Here is a 12,487-nt window from a genome sequence, read left to right as displayed (position 1 = left end):
GGCGCCTTTTTTTAAAAAAAAAAACAAAAAGAGGAATTTTTTTTCTTTTTGAATTTCGGTTTTTCTGTGAATGTGTATATAATGTGAGTGTCACGTGGTGCGATTCAAGAGGACTTTAAGGCCCGGCAAAAGTCAAATGTTTGATCAATAAAGTCGAGTGTGTTCTCGTGAAGTCTTTAAGAAGCCTTCCTCTGGAGGCAGAGATCGGACCCAGAAGAGTGGGGAGCTCATATAAGACCCGTAGCCAAACGGTTCTCCCAGTGACCAGTCCCGAGACACGAAAACCCATCAGCCGAAGCTTCTTTCTCTACTTCAATTGTTTGGGGAAAAAAATTTTTTTTTTTACCATTCTGTACCATTTCATGGTACCAAAATAGGAATAATTGATAACAAATAAAAACAAAGAATGGTACCGCTACAAATTGCTTCGCTTTTCCTGGTGCTGATCTTTGCCCATGGTAAGTTGTTGTTGTTGTTTTTTTCTGCAAATTAATTTCCTTTTTTTTTTAAATATTATTATTTGGTATATTTACATTACTCTTGACAGTAAATTTTTTTTAATTAAAAAAATTATTGTGCCCTACAAATTTTTTTTTATTATTCATATTTTTTTCTCTGTTATAGTTTTTTTTTATGTATTGGAAGCAAATATTTTTATCATTCAATTATAAGAATTATTTATTATTTTTCAAGTGAAAAATTAAATAAATTAAATTAATTATAGAAAACTTAATTTTTTCGAAAGACATTTGTTTACGTTTCTTCTTGAATTTCATTTTTTAAATTCTTTTTTAATATTACGTTGCATTTTGCTTACTGATGGTTTTTTTATACTTTGATATATAGTTCTTGTACTATTTTTAAATTTTACAGTCGGTACTATTTTTATTTTTAATAATTTTTAATTTAATTTAATTTTTGTTTGTTTGTTTGTTTTTTTTTATTATAGTATGTCTATTATACTTTCACAGTATCCATTGTGTTTTTTTGTATTATCCTTTTTTTATTGCTATTTCTTTTTTTAATTTTAATATATTTTAAACAAATTTTATTTTTTCGTATTTTTTTATTGTTTTACGATTTTTATTTTCGGTTAGCATCCAAGTGTTATATCCAACTATAATTATATTTTAGGTTACATTTTTCTCCGTTAAAATTGAATTTAAACTATTTTTTATACTCTCAATCGTTTTAAATATGTTATTTAAATTATAATAATTATTGTAATGATAATTATCATTAAACAAATAATAAGAATAAAAGTAATAATATTAGTGTCAAATTTTTATTATTATTATTATCATTATCATTAACAGTATCATTTACTTATTTATAGTATAAACGGTTTATTACTATAAATAAAGTTTATAATTCAATTATAAATTTTTTTAAATATTTTATGTTATAAATTTATGATTTTATTAATTTTTTACTCTTTTCTATTTTTAATTATTTATTTTTTTCTAATTTTAAATTTTATTTATACTAAATTATCTTATGGGCAATATTATATTTTTTCTTCGACTCTTAAACATTACTGGAAATTCAAATATTAATAATTTTAATTAATAAATTTAATACATATTTTTCGAGTTTTAGTTTAAACTTATACTTAAAAATTAGCATAAAATTTGATACTAATTTGCGAATTTGTTTATATTAAATAAAATTTAATTTTTATTAGTTATTTAATTCATATTAGTTAATTAATTTATATTGATAAATTAATTCATAGTAATTAATTAATATATATATTAATTAATTAACTGGACTTATTTACTGATTTTTATTTTATTTTGGGGTAGTTTTTTTTAATTGTTAGATATTATTTTTTCTTTTTAATTTCATTAAATTATTTTTCTTCGCTTTGCACTTTTTTTTGTATGAATGTATATAAACCTATGTCACTGAACTCGGCAAGTTTTCAATTTCATTCGATTTCACTTTCATTTTTTATCACTATAACTTAACACCTTTTTTTTTTATTTTTTTTAACATTAAGAATTTTTAATTTACACTATCTTGAATTCTCCATTATATTTCTATTTTTAATTCTCCTTCTATCTTTCTTTTTTAGCATCGCGAGACCTGTCTTTCAATTCCCTTTCAGTTCAATTACAAATAATTAACCGCACGAATATAACTTTCGATATTCATACATAAATTTCACATTCCATTGAGACTTTATCAGACCTCTTTAAAGGTCAGTGCTACGATTTCTTCGAAAGTGACTTAATTACAATATAAAAGAGCATAACTATTAATCGTTATCGTGAATATCAAATCCAAAAATTTGTCGAAAGTGAGAATAATTTTTTTTTCCCCCATGAATATATTAATTCAATTCAATATTAATTAAAGCAATTTTTTTCATCTAGAAATTAATTAGCGTGAAATATATTTATAAAAAAATTAAATATACTGGATTATCGCGAGAGAAGAGAGATTAAATAATTAATGAGTAATATAAAAAAAAATTGTAATAGCTCTCACGAAGGTGTTTTTTTTTTGAAAGAGAGAAGAGGGGGAAAAAGAAATGATTCTCCATATAAAGAAGAGGAGAGTTTGACCTAGATTTGAAAGTGACAACTTGTCATCAGTTTGTCGAGCATCACACTCGTATATTTATCCCAGGTGTGTAATTAGTTGTGCATCATCTTCATAAAAGACAATAGTGTCCAATCGTTGAGTTTCGCACATCTTAAAAACTTTCTCTTGCTTCTTAACGGGTGAAAATATGAAAGTAGCTCAGGAATCAGTTTTACTCTTTCTCTCTCTCTCTCCGTTCTTCTATCTCTTTTTATCTATTTATTATTTCAATAATAAATTATTTATTTACAATAATTTGACGCAATATATATTTATATGAATAATTATTATAAACAAATTCTGTAAGAAAATGTAAAAATATTTTCGAATTTTGTTTTTCAAGTTCCAATTTTTGTTTCATAACAAAAAGTTTAGTTCCAAAGATTTTCTTTGTTATGAAAAATTTTTGTTTTAAATATCCATTTGCTTTTATTTCGAATAATTTTAGTTCCTTAAATTTTTCTATAAGTTGAAATAATTTTTTTCAATTCGAAAAAATTGGTCCTAATTTATTTGTTTAGTTCTTTTTCTCTATTTAGTACTTTAGTATTAGTATAAAAAAAAAATTTCCTTTTTAGCAAAAAAATTTTCGTTTTTCAAATTTTCCTTTGGCTAGAAGAAAAAATTGTTTCTAAAAAAAGGTTCATCCACCATTCTCTTTGGCCTCTAAAAATTTAGCTAGACTATAAATAAAAAGTTTTCCTTGGTAGCAAAAAAAATTCTGTTTTCAAATTTTTCCTTTGGCTACAAAAAAAAAAAAAAATTGTTTCATTGGTACCAAAACTTTTCTCCTGTCAACTAGATATTTCTTCTATCATTTGATTTCTATGTAGAAATTTTCTAAAATAATTTTTCCGATCTTAATAATTCAATAATAAATTTATAAAAAATAAGAAGTGGAGTAAAAACTTTTGTAATGATTTTTTATCCGATAGTTATTGAACTTTCTGCGGAAGGAGTACATATATATATATATATATATATATATATAGAGGAATAAACTATATATTATAATAATACATATAAATGAAAGGCGGGGCCAGCAACCTCGCCTCGACGAGACACATACACATAGGAAAATTTTCTAAGGATCGTAAACATTACTAGACGATCACTCTTTACGGTTGTTGTAAAAGAAGGAAGGGAAAGTAACCCAGTGCCTCGACTCTGCAAAACTCGTCTTATAATTTCTTACATAATTCTTCTCAAAGAGCCTAAAAAAGATGTCTCATAGCGTCAGAATCACACCCACACGCAAAATTGCGTTGCCTCATGTCTCATTTATATATATTTTATAAAATCATCTCCTTTCACAAGCATAATAATGACAATATAATTAGATCAGTCACGAAATTCAAATAGAACTTTTTAATTTAATAATTTAATAAATAGATAATTATTTCAATAAAAAATTATTTCAGTAATTAATTATTTAAATAGATAATTATTTCAATGCATTAATATTTGAATAATTAATTATTTCAATACATAATTATTTGAATAATTAATTATTTCAATAAATAATTATATGCACAGTTAATTATTTAAATAATTAGATAATTAATAAATAATTCAGAGTAATTAATTTTTTTTCGCGGTCAAGGTCATAGTGAATATATATATTGAGGAGGAGGGGAAAAAAAGGGGGAAGTGTGATTTAGAGATTTTTCAGAGTGAAAGGGGTCAATGATTTATGCTTAATGCTGGCTCGAGGCCATTGAAGAAAGTAAAAGTAATTTTTTTTCCTGTTTATGTATACTTGCTTTGCGGACTTGGGTTAAAATTCATATACATGATCGTTTATCATTCGTCAGATGTATTTTTTTTCTGTTTTTTTCTTTTCTGCTTTTTAAGAATCCTCAACAGGTGAAGTTTTATTTGTATATTTAACAGTGAGAATCAAAATATAAAATTTTTTTCATATATTGAAATCGACATTTTGAATTTTAAAAATCGAATCAAATCTTTAATAATTTATCATTTATATTACATAATAACATATAGATAGCTGTCATTAAATGTTATTCGTTATTAAAACTTTCCCGAAAGTCGTCGTCATTTCGCAGGATTTCGTCAGCTAAATTTATATTTATTGCTTGAGAGAGGATATTATTTAAAAAAAAAATTTTACCCAATCTTGCGATAATTATTATTTTTGCTCATTCAAAGAATTATTATTTGATTCGTATAAAAGTTGAAATTTTTTTTACTAGGAGCCTGACACGAGATTTGAAGTAGTGTTAACAATTTTTTTTTTTATTTCTAAATCTAAATTATTTTTTTTTTAAGTTGCAACAATTTAGTTATTTATTTTTTTGTCTTATATTATTTTTTATTCATTACTTGATGTTTTAATACTTTTATTTATTGTTATTTTTATTAATTACTTTTTTATTAATTACTTGCTTTGAAAAATTTGAAACAATTTATATATATATAGAAATAAAAATTGATATAAAAAAATTTTTAAGTTTCACTGTATAAAAAAAATGGACCTAATTCTTTTATTATTTATTTTTTTTTTCGCTTTTAAAAAAGCCACGAGCACTTTCCATTAAAACGCATAGTGATTCTTAAAAGAAATCCAATTAAAATTTCCGAATGCAACGATCTACCTGATTAGACTGCCAAAAGGGGGAGGTATATACTTAGTTCCTTAAATGACGTCCAATTAAGAAAGCGATTAATTAAAATGCGTATGCAAAATGTATACATTTATTCACATCGCAGATAATTTTCAAAGTCATCAATTAATTATATATATTTCGGCGATTCATCCTCTTAGCGCCGCGAGAGATTCTCAAAAGGGAATTATTTAACCCTTTTTATCTTTTTTTCCTCTGGTAATCTTCCTCTTGCATTAAATTATTTTCGTTCCCATCGAAATAAAAAAAAAAAAATTTTAATGTAGAGTATACTTATCTGTTTATTTTATTATTGAATTATATTTATTAATTAAATATTTATTAATTATTTATTTACTTATTTATTTAGTGAATATTTTTTATTTATTTTATTATATTGTTAAAAATATGAGAAAAAAATAGAGAATAGATAATATATAAAAAAATGAGAATTAATGAGAGGAGGAACTAAATAATAAAGGATCAAAAATCTTTCTTTGGGGGTTGAGGGGGAAAAGAGGGTACCTCATATGAAGGTTGCAAGTCAAGGCTATAGGTACTTTCACTCTTAAACGCTCTCTTGGGAGCGTAGTTTCAGGACACTTCCCACCTTACTTTACTATTTACTTTTGCCACATGCCAACCACCGGAATACGTTTTATTCTTGATAGACTATTATTTACTTTTGACTCTCTCTAAAAAAAAAAGATCCCCCGATTCAAAACATGGCAATTGCAACTTGATTTATTTTTTTTTAAAAAAATTTACCTATATTCACTTTTCACTATTTTTTTAGCTCGAAATAGAATATACTGTATATAATTATATATACTAATAATATTAATGATAATAATAATAAAAAATAATAATAGGACCTAATAATAATATAGAATTATATATAGTACTGTAATTATTATTATAATTTTTTTTTGTTGTTGTTATATAATTTACAAATTACAATTTATTATTCATAAATTAAATTAACTCTTTGAGGTCCTCTGGAATATTTTTTGTACCCCAATGTAAGTTATAAAAAAAAAATTTAATGCAAATTTAAAAATTAATTAATTAATAAGAAAATTTGAAAAAAAAATTACTATACTTTATTTGTTTATTGATTGTATAAACTTTTATAAAAAAAAAAAAATTGTTACTCTCTTTAGAAATCCCAAGTATAGTTTACTTTCATCAATCTCATTTGATCAAACCTAACTATGTATCTTGACATTTTCATGTCTTTTATCACGAACTACTTCAGTGAATTATAATCATATATATGTATAAATGAGCAGTGAAAGTATACCAATAATTAACGAAAATAATATTACTTTCTTTTCCAGTTTTTTGATTAATTATAAATTTTACTTTCACAACTATCATTTATTATTATATATATTAATTATAAATTCAAGATATACTTTTATGATATTGAATCATTCGTCAATTTTTCGTTTGAGTGAAACCATTTTATTTTTTTTTTCTAATTTCCTAATAACATAATACATATATAATATGTATATATATATATATATATATATATATATATATATATATATATATATAGAATTGTATGAATATTTAATGACGTTTCATAATCTCTAATATGGTCTTCTATTATACATTTTTCAATTTTCTCTTTTTTATAATATATTCTCACATTTCTTTTATTATAATATATAAATATATACAGTGGAAATATAAAATTTTTCTTTTGTTTGATTTAAATCGAAAAAAAAAATTTTGTGTAAAAAAGGTATTTTGTTACATTGAAGTATAACTTTTTGGAAAAAGTATTTTTTTTATAAAGATATTTCTGTGCAAAAGTAACTTTTTTAAAGGGAGTATTTTTTTTATAAAAGGTATTTCTGTACGAAAGTAACTTTTACAAAAAAATGTTTGTACATAGAAGTAACTTTAATTTAGAAATATATTCCTAAATGTTATATATAACGAATAGGTGATAAAAAAAATATATGTATATATATTTTATATGATAGAAAATCCAGAATTTCTAGGAATAAATTTAAAGGAAAGCACATATAATTATCAAGTAGCCAACGAACTAATGTCTGTAATGGATTACCGCACATACTTGTCTGTTACAAACACCTCCATATATATAAATAATAAGGAAACCAGTTTTAAGTATATACATCCCACCTTTTGCTGCTGCTCTTTACTTTCGCCGAACCCAGTCATCAAGACGCACATCTTATCGACGCGCGTGACTTTGCCATTTTAACTATAATTTACAAAAAAAAATTTTTTTTTCCACAATATTGCCAAGAAATAATTGAGAGAATTATCTTTGATTTTTTTTGCACTCTTCTATAATCTTGGTGTTAATTGCATCGCAAATAATTTTTAATTAGTTTCATTTTTAATTCACCATAGTAAAGTGATATATATATATTTTTTTGTAACCAAAGCGTGATAATTGTAATTTATTGCAAGGAAAATTTTTATAGAATGATAAATGATTTTAATTTGCAAAGAATATTTTTTTTAATTTAAACAATTTATTGAAAGTTTTGTTATTATTACTTATTGTTTGAAAAATATTTTTAATATATATATATATATATATATATATATATATATATATATATATATAAATTTAGAATATATTTATTTTAATTAATTATTAATTTTGTAAATTATTATTTAAAGTTATTGACATGTCAAGGAAAATAAATAAAAAAAATCTCTTGTCAGAAGCATTGTTTCTTTGAGGTGAAAAATATGTGAAGAAACTATTCAAGTAGGTGTGGAAACATGGCGTGTAGGAAGTATAATATTGTCACCTGTTCACTTAGAAAATGATTTACCGCGTGTGGTTGAGTGAAAATTATTTTATTTTTTTTGCTCAATTTATGTCTAGAAAGTCAACAATGACAAACGAGACTTTACTGACTTAAAATATATATAAATAATGAATTTTTTAATTATTTTTTAACTTTCACTAATTTAAATGACAAATAATCAATTTTTATTTTTTTATCATTTACAACATAAATTCAAATTATTTATTTTTTTTTTTTCAAATTTTTTTTATCTGAATGTATAACGATATATTTATATCACCTATGCCTATTTTGTCAGAAGGAAATTCCCGCGATTTCTCTAAATTAAAAAAAGGAAAAATAAACGTTTATATATACCAGACGACTTTATATATTGTGTTGCATAATCGTATTAACTCTATAAAAGAAATTTTAAGATGAGTTCCTGTTTTTTTTTCATATATAAGAATTCTATATTTTGCAACATACAAAAAAAAACCATAGAAAAAACATTAAAATAATAAATGTGTAATAAACGCAGTAAAATACAAACTTCCTAATTGCTATTTATGCTTAGATACAAAAAAAAAAAATAAAAAATAAAAATTTCTTTTAGAATTTTATGTAAGCCATTGATTCTCTATTCTTTATTCAAAGACTCTAAACCGACACGTTTATTGTCAATTTTCTAGAAAACAAAGGAAAGTTGGAATATATTTGTACAAAAATATTTTACATATATTAAAAAAAAAAAAAATAGTAAAATTTATTAAAATAATTATTTAAATTTGGAATTTTTCTTATATTAATAAATAATTTTTATTGAAAAGAAGAAAAGAGACTTATGTGCAAAAAAAAATTTATACAAAGGCCAATTATTAAATTTCAAAGAGTAATGTAAAAAATACCATGTGAAACAAAATATTTACCTGAAATAGCGAAAGTATTTGCTATTCTGGAGAAACATATCGCTGTTTCAGATAAAGATTTTTTTTCGTAATAAAAATAATTTTAAGATTATATTAAATTTCAATTAGGTAATATGTAAAAAAAATTATATAATAATTATAATAATAAAAAAAATTTAAATTTCAGGATTGCATGGACAAAAGCAACAACAGGAAGATCCTTGTCAATCGAAGGCAAGAGTTGTTGGTGATATTGAATATTGTGATCGTTATTGGGAATGCGTGAGTGGACGTCCAGAATTATTTGATTGTCCAAATGGATTAGTATTTGCTGGTAAACATAGAGGTGTCACGGAGGGTTGTGATTATCCATGGAGGGCAAATTATTGTGACGGTAAACGTCAAGCAAATCCACCAATAGGCGCCGATCATTGTGATTGGCTCTATGGTATATTTGGCCATGAAACATCATGTACCAGATATTGGACATGTTGGAATGGCACTGCCACTGAACAACTATGCATTGGTGGTCTTCTTTATAATGAAAGGGCACGTTCTTGTGATTGGCCCGAAAATGTTGAGGGTTGCCAAAAACATCGTAAGCATCAAATTTTTTTTTATATTTTAACAATTACTTTTTTAATTAATTAGAAAAAAAAGCAAATTTTTATTGTTTTAATTATTCTTTTTAATTGTAGTATTATTTATTTATACATAAAAGTAATATTTATAAAAAGCATTTTTTAGAAGGAGTATTTTTTGTAAAAGGTATTTCTGTACAAAAGTAACTTTTTTAAAGAGTATTTTTATGTGGAAGTAACTTTTATGATTGGAGTATTTTTTAAAAGGTATTTATGTACAAAAGTAACTTTTTTAAAAAGAGTATTTTTATGTAGAAGTAACTTTTATGATTGGAGTATTTTTTAAAAGGTATTTTTGTGCAAAAGTAACTTTTTTAAAAAGAGTATTTTTTTAAAGTAGGTACTTCTGTACAAAAGTAACTTTTTTAAAGAGTAGTTTTTAATAAAGGTATTTCTGTAGAAGAGTAACTTTTCTAAAAAGTATTTATACATAGAAGCAACTTTTGTTTTTGTTTTTTTATTTAATTTAATATATAAATGTCAAATTTTACTAGATAGTGATGAATTCACTTAGATATGGGGTTTTTAACTGCGCGGGAGTTTTCACTTTTGAAAGGAAGTCAGATGAATGATCTGTGAGAAATCACTGCACCCGAGTATATATGAAATAGAGATACATGCGGTATAAAAGGCGAGGCAACTAATTAACATTCAATGTATACGTTCTCGTCGCGCCTTCACGAATATACATTACGTTTATCCCACGCATTATAATTTCGTTGGAAGCCAGTAACATTAACTGTTCATTCAAAAAAAAAAAAAAAAAAAAAATCCCCACAGGTCCCCGTTGTCCATTTTAATATGCTTTTGCATTTTATCTCAAAAACTCTCATGAAAACCACATTTATAATCTTTTATATTCATTTTATATTAGCTTCTTTATAGAAACAAGGAAATTATTTATTTGATTTTAGAAATAAATTTTATAGGAAAAATATTTTTGTATAGAAGTAACTTTACATAAAAGTATTTGTGTATAGAAATAACTTTTACAAATAAAAGTATTTTTGAATACAATTAACTTTTGGACAAAAGTATTTCTGAATACAATTAACTTTTGTACAAAAGTATTTTTGTATAGGAGCAACTTTTAGAGCAACGCTATTTGTATTCTGTTGTTTTAAATACAAAAATACTTTTTGTACAAAGGTTACTTTAATAGAAAAATTATTTTTTTTACTTAAGTTTTTTCTATACAAAAATACTTTTTGTACAAAAGTTTAAATTATAGAAAAATACTTTTTTGTAAGTGTTACGTATACATAAATTACTTTTGTTACTTCCATAGTCTATACAAAAATAATTTTTGTACAAAAGTTACTTTTATATACAAAAATACTATTTTGTAGGTTACTTCCACACTCTAATTTTTTTTATATAATTTACTTCAATAGAAAAAAATACTTTTTGTACAAAATTTATTTGTGTACAAAAATACTTTTTTACATAAGTTACTTTTTTATTCCTGTATAATATATATTTATTAAGAAGTAACTTTTGCATCGCAAAAAAAAACTACAACAAAAAAATTTGTTTTTTATTCATTTTCTATTGGGCAATTATTATTATTATTGTTATTATGAAAATTGTTGTTTAAAAATGAAAAATTTTTCAGCACTATGCAATGACGATGCAAATGGAAATGTTCCATTGGGAAAATCATGTAATCGTTATTGGCAATGTCAAGGTGGATATCCACGTTTACAAAGATGTCCAGCAATGTTGGTATTTGATAGGCGATCATTAAGATGTGTTGTACCACCAACGGAAGATTGTGATGTACCAACAACACCGCCAACACTTGAGGGTGAATTGGCCGAAGGTGGAAATGAACAAGAACCAGAAGAAGAAAATCTCCCACCTGGAATAGCGTCACTTCCATCGGGTTCTTTACCCCTTCCCCTTCGACCCCGCAATAGAAATTAATAATAATACCTCTCTATAATTATTATTATTATTGAAAAAATCGTTATTTCCTATAGATGTAAAAAAATGAAATCGCAAATTATTTTTGAATTGAAAAACTGAAATTTCTAATTTTTAATAATATTGGTAAATTTCAGTTTTTGATATTTTGATAAAAGTGAAAGATTTACATTTTTAAATGTGATGAAAGAATTTTTACATTTTTTTTAAAAAGTATTTTCTGTGGAAATTATTATTGTTAAAAAAAGTATTTTTTTTTCCAAATATTTTTATCATGAAAAATGTGATTTTTTATATAAAAAGTATTTTCTGAAGAAAATTCTTTTTTACAAATTTATTTGATGATAAAATTTATTACAAACAAAAAAAAATGTAAGAATTATTTTCTTTTTTTTTCGAAAAAAATGGAAGATCTGTCACTATTGTTTTTGATAAAATTAATAAGTTTTGTTATTTACTTTTTTTTTTGTTAAAATGTACAAGAGTTTGAGAATGTAATAACTTTCTTTAAGAGGAATGCGATAATTAATTGAAGGTGTTACCTTCGTTTAATAGCAATTAAGTATATATAAATATTTTTTTTTTTAAATAGAGTTTTCTATACGATTAGATTTCTCTCGTATTATCAACCTTAACATTCGCTTTTCATTATCGCCAATCGAAATGTAAATATTTCTCTCCATCTGCTTATGCGAAGCTGTACGCAATTCATAGTCTTTTTTTTATATATATAATCATATATGGAAAATAAAGTGTAATGCTGTATATTTTTTTAATACCTAAGCCTAAAAATTAAGCTTCTTTATTTATTTTCACCCCTTTTTCACAAAATATACAATTTTATTATTTTTTTTGCCATGAGAAACATAATTTTTGTTGTATTTACTTCTTTCAATAAGAAAGAAAATTAATTATTAAAAGTATTTGCAAAAATTATTTTTTAATTAAATAGTTTTTAATATAGTATTAAAAATTATTCTATATACATATAATGAGAAAAAAAAAATTTATATCTA

General features: G+C 23.6%; 1 protein-coding gene across 1 annotated transcript; it reads left to right on the top strand.

The window, feature by feature from the left end:
• The first annotated feature begins 217 nt into the window (after positions 1-217).
• On the top strand, positions 218-12,254 carry LOC127282238 (protein obstructor-E-like). The gene is made up of 3 exons (XM_051306413.1): positions 218-458; positions 9,092-9,502; positions 11,161-12,254. The coding sequence occupies exons 1-3, from the start codon at positions 407-409 to the stop codon at positions 11,469-11,471; spliced, it is 774 nt and encodes a 257-aa protein (XP_051162370.1). The 5' UTR covers positions 218-406; the 3' UTR covers positions 11,472-12,254.
• Positions 12,255-12,487: the final 233 nt, after the last annotated feature.

Source organism: Leptopilina boulardi, unplaced genomic scaffold (genome assembly GCF_019393585.1).
Source record: "Leptopilina boulardi isolate dan_hultmark-lab unplaced genomic scaffold, ZJU_Lbou_2.1 LbouV2_291, whole genome shotgun sequence".
Classification (NCBI taxonomy): Eukaryota; Metazoa; Arthropoda; class Insecta; order Hymenoptera; family Figitidae; genus Leptopilina; species Leptopilina boulardi.
This window is presented reverse-complemented; position numbering and strand designations above follow the sequence as displayed.

What these genes read in the sequence shown, in the direction of transcription:
- LOC127282238 (XM_051306413.1), top strand. Translation starts at nt 407, where the DNA reads ATGGTACCGCTACAAATTGCTTCGCTTTTCCTGGTGCTGATCTTTGCC. An exon ending in GGTGCTGATCTTTGCCCATG is followed by an intron (nt 459 to 9,091) that starts GTAAGTTGTTGT and finishes TTTAAATTTCAG; the next exon opens with GATTGCATGGACAAAAGCAA. An exon ending in TGAGGGTTGCCAAAAACATC is followed by an intron (nt 9,503 to 11,160) that starts GTAAGCATCAAA and finishes AAAATTTTTCAG; the next exon opens with CACTATGCAATGACGATGCA.